Here is a 23,676-nt window from a genome sequence, read left to right as displayed (position 1 = left end):
CTCCCCGTGTCCAATCATTGCTGTCCACTAACTGCAGCAATGGATCTGTGTGAGGCAGAGTCTCTTTTTAGTCTGTGGATAACTTACTGAAATGGAAGTAAAGTGGAAGAAGCGGTAAGTCTTTGGGTGACCCTTTTTAAGGGGGGGGGGGGGGGGACCGGTGAGCCTGAAACCAGTTCCCGCCTTATATCCATTTTTAAGCTGATCTGCAGACACAAACACTTTCATTTTAATATACTTTAAGGATAAGCCTAATTCTACTCTGAGTGCCCCTAATGCCTTTGCATACCCAGATATTATCATATAAACGTAGCAGTGACATCATCACTGTGCTGTACATAGTCTGTGCAGAGGGAAGAGCTGTGGGAGGGGCCCAGCAGGCTCCATCTACTACAGGCTGTCTGCAGAAAACTACAGGAGGGGGCGGAGACAAGACCTGTCACCCTACAACTAGAGAGAGAGCGGCAGTGAGCGGTCTTTATTACAGGAAGCTCCTGCACAGAGGTAATGTTTCACACTGTTTCACACTGGATTACTGCACAGATCTGGAAGAAATACACAAAGCACACCAAGATTCAGGTAATATACATGGCTCTTGGCTTAGACATGATTTTCTTATCCTGGAGTTCATATTGAAGAATTAGTACTTTGATGTAGACTTTAGTGATAACTGAAGGTTAATCCTGGATATACTTACATGGCCCATAATGTGTCTGGCCGGGATTTTGTGCAGCCAGTGCTGTAGCGCAGCGCTTGGTGCCACCGTACATGGTAGCCAATCCGCTTCAAATGTAAGCTTGTTCAGTTAAGCTTTGGCAATAAAACCTGGAAGCTGATTGGTTTCTATGCAGAGTTGCACCAGATTTTACACTCTCCATTTTTAGTAAATAACCCCCAGCGTGTGATCTTGAGACTCTTCTGGAAATCACTGAACATACTGTAAGCCTTCAACAACCACATTGGCGATGACAGTAGCATTATTTCTATAGTGACAGGTTCTCTTTAAACCAGAATTGATGCAATGTCTTTGCAGAATAGCATGGTACTTCTCTTTTGTGTAGTTGTTCATATGTAAATCCATCTACAATAATGTTTGATTGTGCAAATCTGCACTTTTGCTTCAAGGACATCTCTGTCTGATAAGGGCCTTTCATCTCACTGATGACTGGCATTTATAAACGGTAGGTGTTTGTGTTGTTATTCACTTGTATTCTCTCCTTGTCAATGCAGACTAAGTATCAGACAGCATGGCCAGAGCAACCTGAGGTCATTTTTTTCACAGGTGACACCTAGAATAGAATGGTGGTTAGATGCTGTCTATGTCAAACTGATTGAACCATCCTTGAATAGGCATCTGGGCCTTCAACACCATCTGTCTCCCACATATAATATCATTTTAACCACTTCCCAACCACCTGTCCGCAATGTTCTGCAGGCGAGCAGCTGGTGTAGGCAAAGCGACGTACTTATATGTACCTGCCCTACTATGGGTTTAGGGCATGTGCACCCCGATTGCCCCCCCCCCCCCCCCCCCCCCCCCGCCTGGCACACACTGTGATTGTTGTACATGGTGGGAGCCTGTCGGCAAGTCCCGGCCAATGATTCAGTCACAGCCCAGAGCTCTCTGTTGACAATCAACACAGTGCTCTGTACAGAGGGAACAATCTTTCTGTTTCTCATCCCTGCAAAGCGTAGAGATCCATTAGTAAAAGCAACACATGTTACACATAGTTAGGCACACATTTAACCCCTTGATCACCCTGATGTTACCCCCTTCCATGCCAATGTCATTAGTAAAGTGATAGGTTTTATTATCACTGATCACTGTATTCACGTCACTGGTGATGTCAGTGGCAGTTAGTCAGTTCACCCCCCAGCATCAGTTAGTGTCAGATTGCCCACTGCACAGTCCCATCATAAATTGCTGATCACCGCCATCACTAGTATAAAAAATAAATCAATAAAAATTCCAGTATATCGTAGTTTGTAGGCGTTATAACTTTCATGCAAACCAATTAATATACACTTATTGGAATTTTTTTTTTTATCAAAACTTGTAGCAGAATACTTGTTGCCCAAAATTTATGAAGAAATTAGATTTTTATTGGATATGTTTTATAGCAGAAAGTAAAAAAATATTGTTTTTTTTCTATTTAAATTTTTTTCTAAATTTGCAGTATTTTATCGTTTATAACGCAAAAAAGAAAAAACGCAGAGGTGATCAAATACCACCAAAAGAAAGCTCTGTTTGTGTGAAAAAAATAATATAAATGTAATTTGGATATAGTGTTGCATTACCACACAAATATCAGTTAAATTAGCGCAGTGCTGAATAGCAAAAAAATGGCCTGGTCATGAAGGGGGTAAAATCTTCCGCAGTTCAAGCTTTCCTTGGCAATTTCACAACAATTCATACCTTTAGCCATATAAATTGAAGGTTTAATATCTATGCAGACTTCCTGAGACACCATGGATGGGATTATAAAACGTGAACACAAGTTTCATTCCTCCCAACCTGTTCTTGGACAATCTGCCTTTCCATGATGATTGGATTAAGGTGCCTATGCTACTAGTGTGGATATTTTCCTGATATGCACCAGAACTGAAGAAGTAGCTTTGACAAGCTAAAAAAATCTGCATTTCCTGCATTGAGGTAAAAAAAAATGTTCCAGTACCTGTATCGGCTCCAGCCCTACCCCCTTATACTTACCTAATTCCTCACTTGATCCATTGCTGTGCCTGTCTGTAGTGGCGGCTCTCCCTGTTTTCACAGGTGTTGCTGAGACAGCAAGAGCCATTGGCTCCCACTGCTGTTGGTCAAATCCTGTGATGAGGGAGCGGAGGATGGGGACAATCTGCGCTGCCTGTGTTTTTGGATGCAGGCTGCGTGGGTTGGAGTGGAACTCCCAGACAGTAGTGGCTGGTGCTCCAAATTTTTTGGGGGGATGCAAACAAACTGAAAAATACTGAAAAAAAACATCAATTTCAGCCTCACTGTGCCCATCAATTGCAGCCCCTGTGCCCATCAATTAATTGAAACCTCACTGTGCCCATCATATGCAGCCTCACTGTGCCCATCATATGCAGCTTCACTGTGCCCATCAATTGCAGCCACTATGCCTATCAATTGCAACCACTGTGCACATCAATTGCAACCTCATTGGTTCCATAAATTGCAGCTACTGCAACCCCCAGGCTGCACCTAGCCAGCACAACCCTAGACACCCCCCACCCCCCGCAGCATTCAGGTAGCACCCCCCGCAGCATTCAGGTAGCACCCCCCGCTCGCTCGTTATCTGCCCGGAACCTTCCCCATCTTGGTGGCGGGTCAGGCAGCGGCGATCAGTGGGACATGCGCTGGGTCAGGCCGCAGCGAGCTGTGGGACAGGTGGCAGGTCAGACAGCGGCTTCTGTGTCCTCCATGCTTCCGCCGTGCGTCTCTTCTTTCCTCCTGCTAGGCGTCCAATGGGGTCGCCTGTTTTTTCAGCAAATCAGGTGATGGGTATCAGACCCGTCATTCCCGATTGGTGGAGTGCAATGCTCAGCACCACGAGTCCATCCTATTTTGAAGCCTATTGGCTTAATCAGGTGCTTCATAAATACACCCCCACCCCTTTACTTCATGCGTCCGGCGTCCTGAAAGGGGCAGCCGTGGTGGCCGTGGATAGATTCATGTTGTGCATAAATCTATCCATTATTCATATAAGGGAGTGGTGCGGATAGCGAGGGCGGTGCCCGTGTGCCCTTAAAGGATGGGCCGCCCTTCCTCACAGGTGTGCTGCAATAGGAAGCGACTTCCCATGGTGGCACAATGAGAAGAGGTGAACCCCAGAAGTGGAGGATCTGGGCCACTCTGTGCAATACCATTGCACAGAACAGGTACTCACACCTAACAAGGTGAAGTTAGAAGCTGGTTGGCTACCATGCACAGCTGCACCAAATTTTGCACGCTCCAGTTTTAGTAAATCAACCCCACTAAGTCTTTGTTCTACACTATTTCCCTGTGTGGAGGTGGACATCTTGGTAGAGGCAGGGCTTTGCTTCCTCATTTCAGAGCCTTGAGGCAGGAGAATAATGAGCAGCACAGAAGTCCAAATCTCCTTAGGCCGCGTACACACGGGCGGACTGTCTGTCCAACTTAGTCCGCTGAAACGTGTTTCAGCGGACAGTCCGCTCGTGTGTGGGCTTCAGCGGACTTTTTCAGCGGACAGTCCGCTCGTGTGTGGGCTTCAGCGGACTTTTTCAGCGGACAGTCTGGCGGACTAAGTCTTTCGGAATTTCCGTAATACAGTCCGTCCAACTTTGGTTTCAGCGGACAGTCCGCTCGTGAGTAGGCAAGTTGGACGGACTAAGTATGGCGCATGCTCAGAAAGGATTTACACGGCCGAAGGTTGCATTGCAGTGTATTGGACGTCGTATTTCTAGTCCCGTCGTACGTGCCGTACACGTCATCGCGCAAGCTTTCAGCGGACTGTCTGTTCATCGAGTGTGGTCAAGTCCGTTCATTCAAAAGTAGGACGGACTGTCTGTCGGATTGTCTGACGGACTTAGTTGGCCAGACAATCCTCTCGTGTGTACGCGGCCTTAGACTAGCAGTCACAGACTGCAGTGCCTTACATCCCATACTGGACCGACAGGCTATGGAACAGGAAGGCGTGGGCATCCTCCTCACATACCAGAAAGTGCAATGCTCCTTTCCTGCAGGAATTCCAGACAAAAGGTAAATTTTCTAGGCCTAGGCACAATTAACATTTTCTAGACGCTTCCTATAACAAAAGGTGAGTGATCTGCATTCAGATCGCTTTTCCGAGAACATTTGGCAGGCACCACCTTATTTAATCCTATAATGTTGCACTACTGCGTCACAACTGCATGCATTACAGGCAGTTGCAGCACAGACCCATTGTCCTTGATGGACGAGTTTGACAGGTGGTGATGCCTGTTAAAATTGTCACAGCCATGTCTACAGCCCCATCCGGGTGCTATTTTACGATTCAGGTAGGCAGCTGGTAGGTGATAAAACTGCTGCTCAGCTGCCCGTTTTTACCTCCCCTGATCTCTGATCAAAAAGAGACCCAATTGAATGTTCTAATGAAACAAGATATTTTTTCCTTTTTGAGTTCTATTACACCAGGACTACATTTTATTAGATTTTTATTTAACTAACGAAATCTTCTGGTATGTGGGCTTAGCAGGGCACAGATTTCCATAGTTAACACACCTAAAGACATTGATTTTCTCTAAAGGGAATCCAGAAGCATGCAAATGAAAATACAGGCACAATGGACTTTTAAATGAAATTGTATTGATTGCTGTTACAGTTTGGGACCTTCACAGTGATCTGCAGTACATGTAGAAAGCTGCCCATTTGCCGTTTCCTATGGTAAGCAAAGCATCCCGAGCTTCTGCAGACCTTACGTGACCATTAATTCTATAATCGCTACATTAAAAAGGCCCTGGGTTCACTAAAATGACACTTAAGCTGAAACAGCCTTGTCAGGAATGCATAATTAAAGAAATCAATACACATTTGCCTTTACTTGTTGATTGCACACATTGAATTATTTCAAATGAAAAGTGAAATTGCTGTGATGAACCGTCTTGTGTGTAGATAATGGGCTACCTGCAGCAACGTTATTAATGAGAGTGTTGCAGGGAGGTTAAAGAAGACCTTTCAGGAGAGAAATATAGGAACTGCCATAGGCGACTTATTTCTTATCCTCCCTGGCGGTATGATTATGTCAGATTTTTGCATCTCAAAGCGGTACAATTATTTTGCATAAAAATTTGGCGTTTTATAGTGTAGGCCTGTAATTATTAGCAATAACGCACTTAAATCTGTCCAAACCAGAGTCTAGTAGATATCCCGGGTATGATGAAGTTTGAAACACAAAATCATAAATTATAATATAATAAATAAGTACTGTATTTATCGGCGTATAACACGCACATTCATAAGGGTTAGTGCCCATTTGCAGCCTCACCATTGCCTTCAATGCAGCCTGATCATTGCCCATCTGCAGCCCCACAAATGCCACCAATGCAGCCTCATCAGTCCACATCAATGTAGCCTCGCCATTGCCTTCAACGCAGCAGCCTCGCCATTGCCTTCAACGCAGCTGCCTCGCCATTGCCTTCAACGCAGCTGCCTCGCCATTGCCTTCAACGCAGCTGCCTCTCCATTGCCTTCAACGCAGCAGCCTCGCCATTGCCTTCAACGCAGCAGCCTCGCCATTGCCTTCAACGCAGCAGCCTCGCCATTGCCTTCAACGCAGCAGCCTCGCCATTGCCTTCAACGCAGCAGCCTCGCCATTGCCTTCAACGCAGCAGCCTCGCCATTGCCTTCAACGCAGCTGCCTCGCCATTGCCTTCAACGCAGCTGCCTCGCCATTGCCTTCAACGCAGCTGCCTCGCCATTGCCTTCAACGCAGCAGCCTCGCCATTGCCTTCAACGCAGCAGCCTCGCCATTGCCTTCAACGCAGCAGCCTCGCCATTGCCTTCAACGCAGCAGCCTCGCCATTGCCTTCAACGCAGCAGCCTCGCCATTGCCTTCAACGCAGCAGCCTCGCCATTGCCTTCAACGCAGCAGCCTCGCCATTGCCTTCAACGTAGCAGCCTCGCCATTGCCTTCAACGCAGCTGCCTCGCCATTGCCTTCAACGCAGCAGCCTCGCCATTGCCTTCAACGCAGCAGCCTCGCCATTGCCTTCAACGCAGCAGCCTCACTATTGCCATCAGTGCAGACTGATCGATGCCTTTCTGCAGCCTAGAGAGGACAGGAAGGGAGGCCGGATGAGCACCGACAGATTATATACAGTGAAAATCTCCTATGATAGACAGAACAGTGGTCCAATGGCAGCCCAGGAGACGAGACTTCCTATTACAGAGGTCCCCGAGTATACAGGAGATTAGAATTGTATGCAATCTGACAGTGCTCGCCCCACCCCCCTCCCTGTCCTCTCCGAGGCAGCTAAAATTTAAGTTTTGGCGTATAACAGACACACGCTATTTGCGTCCGATTTTCATGGTGAAAAAGTGAGTGTTATACACCAATAAATACAGTATAAATGATTATAAAAAATAATACAAACATAATAATAATTAATTTCCCCACGATTTACTATCGCTCAATTCTGCAAGAGTTCTAATTTCCTATCGCTGTTTTCTAGCTGGTCTAAAACTACTTTTGATGTGAAGGGACACTGTTTGGTTGCATTGGACAATCTCCAGTTTCCAGGCAGAAAGAACAGTATATATAATATAAAACTGCATGCAGGTCACTGGACAAAGCACTAGGGACAAAAGGGAGGTGAAATGATTTCACACAGTAATGTAATCTGTAAGATTACACTGTACTGTATGCATTATGATTTTTCAATTTTTTGAATTTACCGCTGGGCTCAACCCCACCCCACCCCCCCCCCCCCCCGTGCATGATGACGCTCGCAGGGAACGAAGCCCGGCACAGAGAGGCATCAGGCGGAGGACAGAGCCCACGGACACCGCAGGGGGACATCGCAGGATCCTGGGGACAAGGTAAGTATACAGCACCAGGATCCTGCAATGCAATCCCGAGTGTGACTCAGAGTTACCACTAATGGTGCTGAAATTTAACCCCGAGCTGCACTCAGGAAAACCACCAGGGAGATTAAAGGTGCAGTCCTTAGGACTGTCATGTAGATACCGACTTCACTACCTGGAGCAGGGATTTTACGTATACATTGTACATTCACATCAGTCCCTACCCTCAGGGAGTTTACAATCTAAGGTCCCTAACTCACATTCATATACTAGGGTCAATTTAGACAGTTATTTATTTTAACCCTTTACTCCTGTGGGAGCTGGTGCTTTAAATGGGTTGTGACGCCCCAAGCTGGTAGGCAGGGCTCCTAAATCCACTGATCAGCTATAACTTTATAACCACTGACAGGCGTTAAGGGAATAACATTGATTATCTCATTAGAATGGCATCTGACGGCGGGTGGGATACATTGGCTGCTATCGACGAGTAGATCGCGATTGACGGGTTGCCGACCCCGGCTCTAATCTCTCCTCATAGCTGAGCTCCTCCATGCCTCTTATGAGTTTGGTTGCCCTTCTCTGCACTTTCTCCAGTTCCCCAATTTCTTTTTTGAGAACTGGTGCCCAAAACTGAACTGCATATTCCAGATGAGGTCTTACTAATGATTTGAACAGGGGCAAAATTATGTCTCTCTCTCTCTCTCTCTCTGGAGTCCATACCTCTTGTAATACAAGAAAGGACTTTGCTCGCTTTGGAAACCACAGCTTGGTATTGCATGCTATTATTGAGCTTATGATCTACCAAAACCCCCAGATCCTTCTCCACTATGGATCCCCCAGTTGTACTCCCCCTAGTATGTATGCTGCATGCATACTCTTAGCCCCCAAGTACATAACTTTACATTCATCAACATTAAACCTCATTCGCCACATAATCGCCCAATTAAATGGGGCATTGAGGGCGGCTTGTAAATTGGAGACATCCTGTAAGGATGTTATTCCACTGCCTAGCTTGGTGTCATCTGCAAAGACTGAAATGGTACTTTTAATCCCAGACCTGATATCATTTACCAAAAGTGGTCCAGGGAAAATGGGCGACAGGGTCATGGGCAGCCAATGCTCATTGATGCATTTGGGGAACAAAGGCTGGCTCATGTAGTCCAGTCCAATAGAAGAGCTACTGTAGCTCAAAATGCTGAGAAAGTTATTGTTGGTGCCCTACAAAAAGATGTCAGTTTGTTATGTATGGGGTTGTACAGCCGCAGACTGGTCAGGGTGCCCATGCTGACCCATGTCCACAGCCAAAAGTGCCTACAGTGGGCACGTAAGCATCAGAACTAGACCACGGAGCAGAACAAGGTAGCCTGGTCGGAAGAATCACTTTTTTTCTTTTTATATCATGTGGATGGCCGGGTGCGTGTACATCACTAACCTGACAAAAAGATGACACCAGGATGCAGTATGGGAAGAAGCATGAATAAAAAAAAAACTGCGCTGTTCATTGAAAATGAATAAAGAAAACAATACAGCTAAAACTTTTCTGTTAGACACACACAGCAAAAATTACTATTCTATAAAGTTGCGCCCATCATGATGTAATTCATTGTGAAAAAGAAACAAGAAAAATAGAAAACTGCAGCCCGTCCTTCTGGGAATGAAGTACGTAGTAACGTCAGCACATTGCTCCACCGACGCGTTTTGTCACCGAGTACACCATTCCCAGGAGGACTGCAGTTTGGAGCCTGCCGACTTTTTCTTACATGTGTGATTTCCAGTACTTGATGTAAGTGCAGTCGTTTTTTTATGCAATACATTTTTAAAGTATTTTATGCTATGGCAAGTTTTATGTTTTCTTGGAGAATTCATACAATCTATACAATTGAATATCTCTAAAGTGGTGGATCTTCGTACTAAGCCCATTCGTTTACTGGACAGATACAAAGGCCCTGGCTGGGTTATAAGCTGCAGGCATGATTGACCTTCCGTAACAGGAGGTCAACAAATTTTTGTAAGGGAGCATTATAAAGGTGGAGGCTTACACTCAAGATTACGTATTTCTGGTGACGAATGGTGCACAGATTTTTGGATGGACATTGTCACTTATGGACTTTTCCTCTTTCTTTTTCACAATGAATTACAACATGATAAGCACAACTTTATAGGATAATATGGGAAGAAGGCAAGCTGGCAGAGGTAGTGTGATGTTTTGGCCAATGTTCTGCTAGGAAACCTTGTACACTCCTACATGTAAATAGTATTCTCTAATGGCAGTGGCTAATGTGCCCTGCCACACTGCAAAATGGCTCAAGAATGGCTTGAGGAACACAAAAAAAGATTTGTAGGTGCTGGCTTGGCCTCCAAATTTTCTAGATCTCAATTCATTAAGCATATGTGGGATGTGCTGGAAAAGAAGTCCTATCCATGGAGACATCACCTCACAACTTACAGGACTTAAAGAATCTGCTACTGACAGCTTGATCCACAGTATACCTTCAGAGGTCTAGTAGGGTCCATGCTTCAGAAGGGTAAAAAGGGAAGCGCCACCTGAGTCCAGTATTAAAATGTATATTTAATGGCACAACAAATGGTTACACTTACAAGACAACAAAGATAAACAGGCTCATCTGTTATTCAGCGGTCCTTGGAGAGTTCCTCAATTCCCGATCCGGGTGATGCTGCAGAGATGTTGGGCTGCAGGTGGAATATTATCGGCAGAGAGTACCTCCTGTGGCCATCAGGAAGACGCTGGGGCCGGCGTGAAACGCACGGGGAGCGCACATGATGTCACAGGTCATCTGGTTACTTCCGGATACACTTCCGGGGAGGGCTTCCACCAAGGAGAAAAGCTAGTACTGGATAGGTGGATAGGCAACGCGCTTGGAGCTGCTGCTCCTTCAATAGGCCTCATGCTTCAATGGTTCAGGGCTGTTTTGTCAGAAAAAATGGGGACCTACTCTATACTACGTGGTTGGCCATAAAGTTATGGATGATCGGAGTATTTGGTATTGTAATTGGCTGCACATTGCTGACATCAGGAGCTCATCCTACTGACTTCCAGTTATCGGTAGTTGACCCCAAGCTGTTCGTGACAACCCAGTCACAATTCTAAGGGTGCTGTTGAAGTGTGCCCCAGAAAAGACAGCAATGTGGATATGCAGCAGCTGGATGTTAAAAGAAAAGTGCAGAATTTGAAAGAGACAACTTTTATACTCCCCTATGGAGATCCAACATGAATCTGATGCTGCCGCTGTCCCCTGCCAACTCTACACTGAGAACTGAGCGCTCAAACACTACTGATCTCTCAGTTCTTGGGTCAGATCCGAGCACAGAGCAGTGACTGTCAATCGCCGCTTTGTGCTCTGCCCCTGCAGTGCTTACTGGAGTGCCAGACTGTGGAGTTTGTGGCAGCGGCTGGCTCAGCCTCTCAGCAACTCGCCAAGAGGCTGAGCCAGCTGCCGGTCAGCCATCTTGGCAGATCCTGACATTATTGTTGGGATCAATGCAGAGCATGGACTGGCTCTGTGATGTCAGCTGACAGCTGGCTTTGGCCATCGATCAGCTGATTCTGCAGAAGAAGTAAAGCCAAAAGAATTAAATTGTGGCAATGCCACACTGCATTTTAGTGCCATTAAGAATGAATAGCACACAAACATGCGTGCTGCATTTTGCCAGCATTGCAGTTTGTTTTGGAATTGCAAGCAAAATCGTGGCGATTCGGCTCACGATCCTAAATCGCTAAATGTGAACAGGGCTTACTTGTACATCATCTGACACTTCAAGTTGATTTCTTTATTTATTTTGGGTTCAATGATGCAGAAGATTCTGACTCAGATTTATTTTTGTAAAAAAACAAAAAAACAAAAAACAAAAAAAAAACACAGCACTACACAGCAAAGTGATCACAAATCCAGGATGAGGTTTAAACCTGAAGGTGCTCATTAATCAGGCTCAGTAAAATCTCAGAGTCAGCAAGTTACACCAGAAGCCATTTGTATCAGTATTTAGCTTGTGATGCAGTGTAGACAGGGCTTGGTTTTGCAGAAAGATCTGGATACTTTTATTATTATTATTATTATTATTATTATTACTATTATATTATTTTTTATTATTCTGACATCCAATCCCATATTTCCATAATTAGTTATCATACCTTCCTGGGTTAAAAATACTGCCGCAGCTGTGCAGCCCCGACCAAGAGAGTTACTGAATTGGAACAAGTATAACAGGAGTTCTGACCTGCTACTTCACTGGCCGCATGCTTATTCCAGTGATTTATTAGGTAGTAAACCCAGGATTGGGATGACGGCTGCAAAGTTTTAAACTTTAGAATACAAATCGGCAATTACAGTTTTCATCCTCATAGGATCACTTGAAAGCTGAACTCCTGGATAAGATAATATTGTCTAAATATAAGATGTATGTGTATTCTTACTTGAATCTTGGTGAGCTTTGTGTATTTTTTCTTGATCTGTGTGAAAATTGTCCTGTACGTTGGAGCTTCCTGTAATAAAGACCTGTCACTGCTGCTCTCTCTTCTTGTGTAGAGTGACTGGTCTTGTCTCCGCCCCCTACAGACGTTTTCTAAAGGCAGTCTGTGGTGGGTGGTCTATGTGCAGACCAGTTTTGTCATTACTACTTTTACAAGGCAATTGGTGCAAACAAAGTGAATTTATATATTGTGTCGCTATTGAGGGATATAGTTAAATAAAAGTTTTTGTGGCTTAAATTCAGCTATAAGAAGTTCAGCCTTGGCGTACTTTTTTGGTGCAAAGTCGATGGTGTTTTCCTGGATTATGTTCTGTTTTTGTATTGAAAAGGATCATTAATTAATTTTCTGCTATTTTTCATTCTTATTGCTAGGAAAGAATTATACACAGCAACAACTGGAGGACCTCAGTAAGTAGCAAACCAGTACAGTGGCTAAGTATCCTTACCTTATTTTAATGCAACTGAAGTAACCGATAAATAATAACTAATATTATTATATCATCTATGTATTCATTTGTCTAGTCCCTATAGATTAGTTAGTCTATTAACACTCTGAGCACATGCTACTGTTAATATCACAATACTACGAAGTTAGCTATGAAACCAAACACACGGTATAAGATCAATCAAATCTCATTTATTTCCCAAGGATTTAAGAAAGCTTATATAAGGTATTATTAGAAATGACATAGCATACAATACAAGCAGTATACTTAGCACGTCCTCTGGCTGTCCTCATGATGGAGAAAAAGGAGCTCTCTTTCAAACATTCCCTTTTAACACACCTCACCCATACTGCATCCCATTGCCCACCCCCCTTTGCTTGTGGACGAATCAGTGTCTCCTCCCCCAGGCTAAACATCTCTGACGGTCCTGCCATAATTGGCCTCTGGGGGGCAGTGTCTGTCCATGAATTGCGACTACTCCGACTGGTGTCACATCTTGGGTTTCGATCTCCGGTGCCTCGCCTGCCCGTTAGGCTCGTCTTTGATCCTCACAGACAGATCGGAGTCAGCATTGTCATGCAGAGTAGCTCTCATAGATAGATGGGAGCCTCTAATATGAAGTCACAATAGAGGTTTAACTGGTTAAATTCCGACCGGGGGAGGGCGTCCTGTTCTTCAGGATACTGCACCTTTGGGACTGGTAATCAATGAGTTTATACTGAATCCAACAGCAACTATAAGCAAAATTTGATATTTTATTTCTGATGGCGCATCTAAAGTTTTCACATGACAACATTCCAGGACTGTTAGCACCTACATTTGTTTTTTAACGTCTTTTCACACAAAATCCAATGAGCTCTCAGTTGATCTGGGCCAAGGCAGAGAATGTGAACATTTCATTGACTTTATCACTTTACATGGACATTGCCTCCATCCAGAAATTGTAAAAGTTACCTGCAAAACAAGATACGTATTACTTACCCCTGCGGGGGGCCATGGTCCAAACCTTTGTTCTCTTTGAGAAAGTCAGAGAAGGCCGGGGGGCCAGCAGAACCATTGAGCACCATGCTGGATGCAGGCATCAACCTGGTCAGAAGTCTGTCATCTGCTAAAGATTCTTTAACCACTTCAGCCCTGGAAAATTTACCCACTTCCTGACCAGGCCATTTTTTGCGATACGGCGCTGCGTCAGTTTAACTGACAATTGAGATGCTGTACTCAAACAAAATTGTCCTTTTTTTCCCCAGAAATAGAGCTTTCTTTTGGTGGTATTTGATCACTTCTGCGTTTTTTATATTTTACGCAAAATTTTGAAAAAAATGCAATATTTTTAACTTTTTGCTATTTTAACTATCCCCCAAAAAATATATATAAAAAAAAAAAACAAATTTCTTCCTCAGTTTAGGCCAATATGTATTCTTCTACATATTTTTGGTAAAAAAAAATCCTAATAAGCTTATATTAATTGATTTGCGCACAAGTTAGGCCGCGTACACACGCGGGGACTGTCTGCCGAAACTAAGTTCGTCAAACAGTCCGCTCAAACTTTTGAATGAACGAACACGCCCACACACGGCACTTTTTGAGCGGACAAATACGGCAAACTAAGTTCGTCGTACTAAGTCCGCGCAACTTTTGAAATGAACGGACTCGCCCACACACGAGGCAACAGTCCGCTCATTTCGAGTCTCCGCCGCCTGGAATGGACTTAAAGGGGACTTAAAGGGGAACCCCAACGCCGAAAAAAATCGGCGTGGGGGTCCCCCCAAAGTCCACAACAGACCCTTGTCCGAGCACGCTACCCGGCCGGCCAGGAAAGGGGGGCGAGCGAGCGCCCCCCCCCCCTCCTGAGCCGTACCAGGCCGCGTGCCCTCAACATGGGGGGTGCCTTGGGGAAGGGGGGGCCGCGCGGCCCCCCCACCCCAAAGCACCTTGTCCCCATGTTGATGAGGACAAGGGCCTCTTCCCGACAACCCTGGCCGTTGGTTGTCGGGGTCTGCGGGCGGGGGGCTTATCGGAATCCAGGAGCCCCCTTTAATAAGGGGGCCCCCGGATACCGGGCCCCCCACCCTATGTGAATGAGTATGGGGTACAATGTACCCCTACCCATTCACCTGTAAAATAAAAGTACCCAAAAAAAAACACAACACACGAGATAAAATATTTTATTGCACAGCTCCGGGGGTCTTCCGTCTTCAGGGGTCTTCTCGCCGGACTCCTCCGCTATCTTCTTGTAGCTCTTTTGCTAGCGGAGGAGTCCGGCTTTCTTCCTCCCCGCCGCCGGCCTCTTCTCCCGACTTCGGGGGTCTTGTCCCCCTCTTCGGTTCTTCTGCCGGGCCACCGCGCCTTCTTATAGCTCTTTTACAGGCGGTGGCCCGGTCTTCTGTCGCCACTGTCGTCGCCGCCGCCTTCCGTTCTTCTTCTTCTTCTTCTTCTTCTCCAGGAGATGTTGACACGTCGCTCTCTCCGGCCGGAATGGCAGCGCCGCACTGAGCGGCCACTTATATAGTGACAATGGGGCGGTGTCACATGGTATATGTCACATGGGTTGGTCACATGGGTTGATGTCACATGGGGACTATGACATCGTAAGGGGGCGGGGTCACCATGTGACCAACCCATGTGACATATACCATGTGACACCGCCCCATTGTCACTATATAAGTGGCCGCGCAGCGCGGCTCTGCCATTCCGGCCGGAGAGAGCGACGTGTCAACATCTCCTGGAGAAGAAGAAGAAGAAGAAGATGAAGAAGAAGAACGGAAGGCGGCGGCGATGACAGCGGCGACAGAAGACCGGGCCACCGCCTGTAAAAGAGCTATAAGAAGGCGCGGTGGCCCGGCAGAAGAACCGAAGAGGGGGACAAGACCCCCGAAGTCGGGAGAAGAGGCCGGCGGCGGGGAGGAAGAAAGCTGGACTCCTCCGCTATCAAAAGAGCTACAAGAAGATAGCGGAGGAGTCCGGCGAGAAGACCCCCGAAGACGGAAGACCCCCGGAGCTGTGCAATAAAATATTTTATCTCGTGTGTTGTGTTTTTTTTTGGGTACTTTTATTTTACAGGTGAATGGGTAGGGGTACCCCATACTCATTCACATAGGGTGGAGGGCCGGTATCCGGGGGCCCCCTTATTAAAGGGGGCTCCTGGATTCCGATAAGCCCCCCGCCCGCAGACCCCGACAACCAACGGCCAGGGTTGTCGGGAAGAGGCCCTTGTCCTCATCAACATGGGGACAAGGTGCTTTGGGGTGGGGGGGGCGCGCGGCCCCCCCTTCCCCAAGGCACCCCCCATGTTGAGGGCACGCGGCCTGGTACGGCTCAGGAGGGGGGGGGGCGCTCGCTCGCCCCCCTTTCCTGGCCGGCCGGGTAGCGTGCTCGGACAAGGGTCTGTTGTGGACTTTGGGGGGACCCCCACGCCGATTTTTTTTTTCGACGTTGGGGTTCCCCTTTAAGTCCATTCCAGGCGGCGGAGCCCGCGACGTCTCCGTCGCGGGCCCCGCCCACCTTGACACGCGCTCGAAATGAGCAGACTTTTCTCCGGGCGGGAACAGTCCGCTCATTTCGAAAGTACAGCGGACTGGCCCACACACGGGCGGACTCTCCGCTCAAACCAAGTTTCAGCGGACAGTTTTTCGGGATTTCCGAAAAACTTTGTTCGTCAAACTGTCCGCTGAAACTGTCCGCTGAAAGCCCCCACACGAGCGGACTGTCCGCTGAAACACTGTTCAGCGGACAAAGTTGAGCGAACAGTCCCCGCGTGTGTACGCGGCCTCATAGCATCTACAAATAAGGGGATAGATTTATGGCATTTTTATTATATATATTTTTTCTTTTTACTAGTAATGGCGGCAATCTGCAATTTTTATCAGGGCTGCGACATTGCAGTGGACAGATCGGACACTTTTGACACTATATTTTGGGACCATTGACATTTATAAAATAGCCACTGATTACTGTGTAAATGTCACTGGCAGGGAAGGGGTTAACACTAGGGGTTAAATGTGTGTCCTAGGAGGGTATGCCCCAAAGGCCCTGTTTTGTACTGCAAAAGAAAAATTTTCAATAAAGAGAAATAAAAAAAAAAATGTATGTCCTAGGGAGTGTTTTTGACTGTGGGGGTTGGGACTGCCTGGGGGAGGAGACCGATCGTTGTTCCTAAGCAGTAGGAACAACAGATCAGTCTCCTCACCCCTGACAGGACGGAGATCTGTCTGCTTACATTGCATTGGCTCCTACGTCATGCGGCGGTGCGCATGCCCCCTATAGTCCTTAAAGCACCTGCCGCACAGCTATGGCGATTCACGCAGGAATGCCATTCTACCGCTGTCACGGACGGGCAGATCAGCTAGTGGTTAAGCAAAGATAGGAGTCAGGTACCACAAGTCAATTAAACATTCCCATTGCTGCCAAAAAAGGTATACATTTCATATGTGTCACTTTTATCTTCAGTGACACTAAATGATATCCTTATTCTCCAAAAATAATCCACAAAAATGAATGCCTTTTCATTGAGCCTAACATCATAGATCAGACATTGGGGGAGATTTACTAAAACTGGTGCACACAGCATCTGGTGCAGCGGTGTATAGTAACCAATCACCTTCTAGGTTTTATTTTTAAAGTTTAATTGAACAAGCTGGAATTAGAAGCTGATTGGTTACTATGCACTGCTGCACCAGATCCTGTGTGCACCAATCTTAGTAAATCTCCCCCAATGTATAGCAAAATTAAATGACAAAACCATCAAGTCAGGATTCTGCGGAGTGACGTTTGTTTTTTTCCTGGCAAGAAATTTCACTCTTTTTCACAAAATAATAGTGAGATTTGGTAACGCAGACGTGTTTTATTGATTCACATGAACTATAAATGATAATGGAAAGTCCACTTTCACATTGTAAATATATTTTTAATTTGTTCCTGTCATGCTGAGCCCCGTGTTGCACAAAGTGTCATTTATAAAGTTCTCTTTTTATAACCCTCTATTGTGTTTCAGAGACTGAGTATTTCTTATTAGAAGCACAGAGAGAACAAGATGTAGAACAAAGGGATCGTTATCTCCAGAAAGTAAGTATTGTGTCTGAAGTTCTACATTTTATAAATAAATGTTCTTCAGCATTACTTCCTGTTACAGTTCCTGAAACAAGGATTGACAAGCTTTTCATGCCTGATGCTTCGTCTTGGTAGATAGTTTAGGAAGTGATTTAAAAGTAGATGCTTTTCAGAGGCAAGCGGGTACAAAGTTATGCGATTAATGGGGACGGCACACGGATAAATGATACCAGCCTCTGCTGCAATCCACACTACTCTGCTCTTTATACTTCACCTTTTACAATGGAAACAAGGAGCACATTGGAAAAGGTAATCAGATGGTAAAGTGTGTTCATGGCCAAAACTTTTTTCTTTTTTAAATGATGAGTACAGTAGGAAAGGGTTGGAACCTCTGTCAGGTTTTAACTACTCTGTGTTTGTTCTGGTGACCAATACCACATTTTTTAAAACCTTATTTTATGTATTATTATTTGTAATAAATGTGTGTGTGTGTGTGTGTGTGTGTGTGTGTGTGTGTGTGTGTGTCTGTGTCTGTGTCTGTATATATATGTGTATGTGTGTGTGTATATATATAATATTATATATATATATATATATATATATATATATATATATATATATATATATATTATGTGTGTGTGTGTGTGTGTGTAATATATTATATATGAGTTGCCTAATGGTTTCCATCAGGGTGCATGCAGCAGGACTGGCCCCGATAGTCCAACATATAGCAAGTAATCCAAGGCTTTCACACTCCAATACTTCCTACATTTTCTCTCTTAATTTCCAAGAAATATTAATCTCATACATCAAAATAAGTGTTCCAAATTGAATTTGGTTGCCTTGGATATATCACTTTATTTAATGCGCGTGTGTGTGTGTGTGTATGTGTGTATGTATATGTATATATGTACAGTGGTGTGAAAAAGTGTTTGCCCCCTTCCTCATTTCCTGTTCCTTTGCATGTTTGTCACACTTAAGTGTTTCGGAACATCAAACCAATTTAAACAATAGTCAAGGACAACACAAGTAAACACAAAATGCAATTTGTAAATGAAGGTGTTTATTATTAAAGGTGAAAAAAAATCCAAACCATCATGGCCCTGTGTGAAAAAGTGATTGCCCCCCTTGTTAAAACATACTATAACTGTGGTTGTCCACACCTGAGTTCAATTTCTCTAGCCACACCCAGGCCTGATTATTGCCACACCTGTTCACAATCAAGGCATCACTTAAATAGGAGCTGCTTGACACAGTAAGGTCCACCAGAAGATCCTTAAAAGCTACACATCATGCCGAGACCCAAAGAAATTCAGGAACAATTGAGAAAGAAAGTAATTGAGATCTATCAGTCTGGAAAGGGTTATAAAGCCATTTCCAAAGCTTTGGGAATCCAGCGAACCACAGTGAGAGCCATTATCCACAAATGGCGAAGACATGGAACAGTGGTGAACCTTCCCAGGAGTGGCCGGCCGCCCAAAATTACCCCAAGAGCGCAGCGACGACTCATCCAAGAGGTCACAAAAGACCCCACAACAACGTCCAAGGAACTGCAGGCCTCACTTGCCTCAGTTAAGGTCAGCGTTCATGCCTCCACCATCAGGAAAAGACTGGGCAAAAATGGCCTGTATGGCAGAGTTCCAAGGAGAAAACCACTGCTGAGCAAAAAGAACATCAAAGCTCGTCTCAATTTCTCCACAACACATCTTGATGATCCCCAAGACTTTTGGGACAACATTCTGTGGACCGATGAGACAAAAGTGGAACTCTTTGGAAGGTGTGTGTCCAAATATATCTGGCGTAGAAGGAACACTGCATTTCATAAAAAGAACATTATACCAACAGTAAAATATGGTGGTAGTAGTGTGATGGTCTGGGGCTGTTTTGCTGCTTCAGGACCTGGAAGACTTGCCGTGATAAAAGGAACTATGAATTCTGCTGTCTACCAAGAGATCCTGAAGGAGAATGTCCGACCATCTGTTCGTGTACTCAAGCTGAAACAAACTTGGGTTCTGCAGCAGGACAATGATCCTAAACACACCAGCAAGTCCACCACCGAATGGCTGAAGAAAAACAAAATGAAGACTTTGGAGTGGCCTAGCCAAAGTCCTGACCTGAATCCTATTGAGATGTTGTGGTATGACCTTAAAAAGGCCGTTCATGCTCGAAAACCCTCTAATGTAACTGAATTAGGACAATTCTGCAAAGATGAGTGGGCCAAAATTCCTCCAGGATGCTGTAAAAGCCTCATTGCACGTTATCGCAAACGCTTGGTTGCAGTTGTTGCTGCTAAGGGTGGCCCAACCAGTTATTAGGTTTAGGGGGCAATCACTTTTTCACACAGGGCATCCCCGCGATCGTCTCACGGAGCGGCCGAATGGAGGAAATGCCGTGTAAACAGCATTTTTCCATTCTGCCTAGCAACTAGTGACGCTGATCTCTGCTCCATGTGATTGGAGCAGAGATCAGTGTTCACTAAATGAAAGCCCAACCCCCCCACAGTTAGTAACACACCCCTAGGAACACTTAACCCCTACACTGCCACCCGCTGGTTAACCCCTTCACTGCCAGTGTCATTTGCACAGGAATCACTGCATTTATATAGCAGTGATTACTGTATAAATGACAATGGTCCCAAAAATGTGTCAAAAATGTCCGATGGGTCCCCCACAATGTCGCAGTCACAATAAAAATTGCTGATCGCCGCCATTACTAGTAAAAAAAAAATAATAAAAAATTATTAATAAAAATGCTATAAAACTATCCCTATTTTGTAAACGCTATAACTTTTGCGCAAACCAATCAATAATCGCTTATTGCGATTTTTTTTAACCAAAAATATGTAGAAGAATATGTATCGGCCTAAACTGAGGAAAAAAAATGTTTTTTTATATATTTTTGGGGGATATTTATTATAACAAAAAGTAAAAAATAATGTGTTTTTTTCAAAATTGTCGCTCTATTTTTGTTTATAGCGCAAAAAATTAAAATCGCAGGGGTGATCAAATACCACCAAAAGAAAGCTCTATTTGTGGGGAAAAAAAGACGTCAATTTTGTTTGGGAGCCACGTCGCACGACCACGCAATTGTCAGTTAAAGCGACGCAGTGCCGAATCGCAAAAAGTGGTCTGGTCTTTGACCATCAAAATGGTCCGGTCTGCAAGTGGTTAAAGACCCTTAGCCGGCCAAGATCCTGTTTCTGGTTCACCGTTTTTCCTTCCTTGGACCTTTTTTGGTAGGTCCTGACCACTGCAGACCAAGAACATCCCACAAGAGCTGCATTTGGAGATGCTCTGACCCAGTTTTCTAGTCATCATCATTTTATTCTTGTCAAAATTTCTCAAATCCTTATGCTTGCCCATTTTTTTTATTTTTTTTATTCATCAACTTCAGAGACAACATGTTTACTTGCTGACTAATATATCCCATCCACTTTCACATGCAGTTGTAACAAGATAATCAATGTTATTCACTGTACCTGCCAGTAGTCATATTGTTATGGCTGATTGGTGTATGTGCTCAATTACTGAACATACAGTAAATGGTCCCTCTAACCCAGCCTTTCTCAACCTTTTCAACACAGAGGAACCCTTGAAATAACTTTCTGATCTCAGGGAACCCCTACTAAAAATTACTATATCTACAACTCATGATACATTAGTGTGATGGTCAGTGGGAAGAATGATCTTTAAACTTGTGGTTACTGGGAAGAATTGTCCCCTTTATAGATAGCTAAAAAGATCAATGGTATCAGTGGGAACTAGGAGTGCAATGGATCGTCACCGATCCGTGATCCAAATGGGCCACCCCGTTCAGATCGGCACACGCCACGATCCGCAGAGCACTCCACGTTCTCGTCCTTAGGAAAGGCCGCGGCTTCGGCCTAGTTCCGAAGCGGCGGCCATCTTGGTGCACCCGTCAGCGTTTACAATGTGATCTCTCCATCAAATGACGGAGCGATCACTTGTAAACAAACCGGCATCATGATGACGCCAGTTCCTCTCTCCTCTCTGTGTACAGATCTGTACAGTGGAGGGGAGAGATCGGATGGCAGCAGTGCTGTGGGCTGCATCTGTGGAGCCCACAGCGCTGCTCTGTGACAAGTGCAGTCACAGCCATCCCTCCATACTCTTCCAATACTCTGCCATACCCTGCAATACTCTGCCAATACCCTGCCAATACGCTGCCAATATTCTGCCCATACCCTGCAATACTCGGTAATAGCCAGCCATACTCGGAGATACCCAGACTTACCCAGCCATGCTCAGCCAATATTACAGTGGGGGAGATGTATATTAACCACTTGCTTACTGGGCACTTAAACCCCCCTCAGTCCCAGACCAATTTTCAGCTTTCAGCGCTGATGCACTTTGAGTGACAATTACGCGGTCATACAACACTGTACCCAAATGAAATTTTTATCATTTTTTTCCCACAAATAGAGCTTTCTTTTGGTGGTATTTAGTTACAGCTCGGAGTTTTATTTTTTGCTAAACAAACAAAAAAAGATGCAAAAAAAAAAAAAAAAACTATCATGTTTTAATAGTTTGTTATAAAATTTTGCAAACGGGTCATTTTTCTCCTTCATTGAAGTGCGCTGATTAGGCGGCACTGATAGGCTGCATTGGTGGGCACTGATGGGCTGCATTGGTGGGCACTGATGGGCTGCATTGGTGGGCACTGATAGGCTGCACTGGTGGGCACTGATAGGCATAGTTAAGGCGGCACTAATAGGCACAGATAAGGCGGCACCGATGGGCACAGATAAGGCGGCACTGATGGGCAAAGATGGGCACAGATAAGATGGCACGGATGGGTGGCACGGATAAGTGGCACGGATGGGTGGCACGGATGGGCACTGATAGGTACCACAGATAGATGGGACTGATGGGCACTGATAGGTGGCACTGATAGGTGGCTCTGATAGGTGGCACTGCTGGGCACTGATGGGCGGCACTGCTGGGCACTGATGGGCGGCACTGCTGGGCACTGATGGGCGGCACTGGGGTGCAGCACCTTTGAGGCAGATTGGGTGGCACTGTGGGTGGCACTGTGGGTGGCACTGTGGGTGGCACTGTGGGCACTATGGGCACTGACAGGGGGCACTGACGGGGGGCACTTACTTTTGCTTTTATTTTACTTCAGGATGGCACTGCGGGAGGCAGGTGGGCACAGGCAGGTGGCAGGTGGTCCCTTGTATTGATGGCCGTGATCGGGACTGATGTCCCGATCACGGCCGCCGGTGATCGGCTTTTTTTTTCTCTCCTCGCGCTGTCAGCGCGAGGAGGAATAATAGCCGATTACCGGCTCCGTTCTATCACATGATCAGCTGTCATTGGCTGACAGCTGATCACGTGATAAGGGGTCGGGATCGACCCCTTACACGGATCGGTGATCAGGCGAGTCTCACGGACTCGCCGATCACAGAGCGCGCCGCGCGCGCCCCTCAGGGGGCGCGCAGGCCGCTCGTAACCGGGACTACGTCAATAGACGTAGTCCCGGAAATGTAGGTCCGCGCTAATGCCGTCATTTGGCAATAGCGCGGATCTGAAGTGGTTAAAGTGGGGACTATATGGTGGTGGAATTTTCACAGGTTTTTGCAAATTCAATTATTATTTGTTGATCTGAAAAATGATCCGATCCATGACCCTGATCCGAGGCACAATTCCGATCCGTGAGTTTTTTGATCAGTTGCAAGCCTAGTGCGAACCTAATATAATCAAAAATGAACAAATTGCCCAAGGAACCCCTAGAAGCCACTGAAGGAACCCTGGTTGAGAAACCCTGCTCTTGGTACCCAACATGTAGCCTGCCAGCATGCAGCCCACTGCGTTTCAAGCTTCGAATCAGGTCTGGAGCACAGCTGGCTGCAAACTGAGTAAAAGCATCTCCTGCAGGCTTTAGTGCTGGACCTTCTGGCTGCCAGTTACAGCCATGGTGTAGCCTTAGGCCTAGGAAATCCTTGAGTGCTGACAACAGCCAAAGTAAACACAATGCAGAGCAACAATTCTGCATCTTGTTTACATCAGAATTGGAATTCTATCATTGTACTTCTGTTAGAACAGAGGCTCAGGAAGAGGTAAAGTAGCCTTATCTAGTCTCTTCTGGCAGCAGTAGATCACTCATATTAGGCCCCATGCATACTAAGCATTTAGACCAGGTGCGTGAGGCTCTG

General features: G+C 45.6%; 1 protein-coding gene across 1 annotated transcript in view; it reads left to right on the top strand.

Moving 5' to 3' along the window:
• Positions 1-23,676, top strand: part of HOATZ (HOATZ cilia and flagella associated protein) — an 89,376-nt gene that overhangs the window by 1,018 nt on the left and 64,682 nt on the right. Inside the window, exons 2-3 of the mRNA XM_077456939.1 lie at positions 12,382-12,417; positions 17,446-17,516. Of these exons, the coding sequence (XP_077313065.1) occupies positions 12,382-12,417; positions 17,446-17,516 (107 nt within the window). The remainder of the gene's footprint in view (positions 1-12,381; positions 12,418-17,445; positions 17,517-23,676) is intronic.

This window comes from Lithobates pipiens, unplaced genomic scaffold (genome assembly GCF_037356315.1).
Source record: "Lithobates pipiens isolate NorthernLeopardFrog02 unplaced genomic scaffold, aLitPip1_a1.2 Scaffold_27, whole genome shotgun sequence".
In the NCBI taxonomy this organism is placed as follows: Eukaryota; Metazoa; Chordata; class Amphibia; order Anura; family Ranidae; genus Lithobates; species Lithobates pipiens.
Note: the sequence above shows the minus strand (reverse complement) of the source record. Positions and strands in the feature narration are given on the sequence as shown.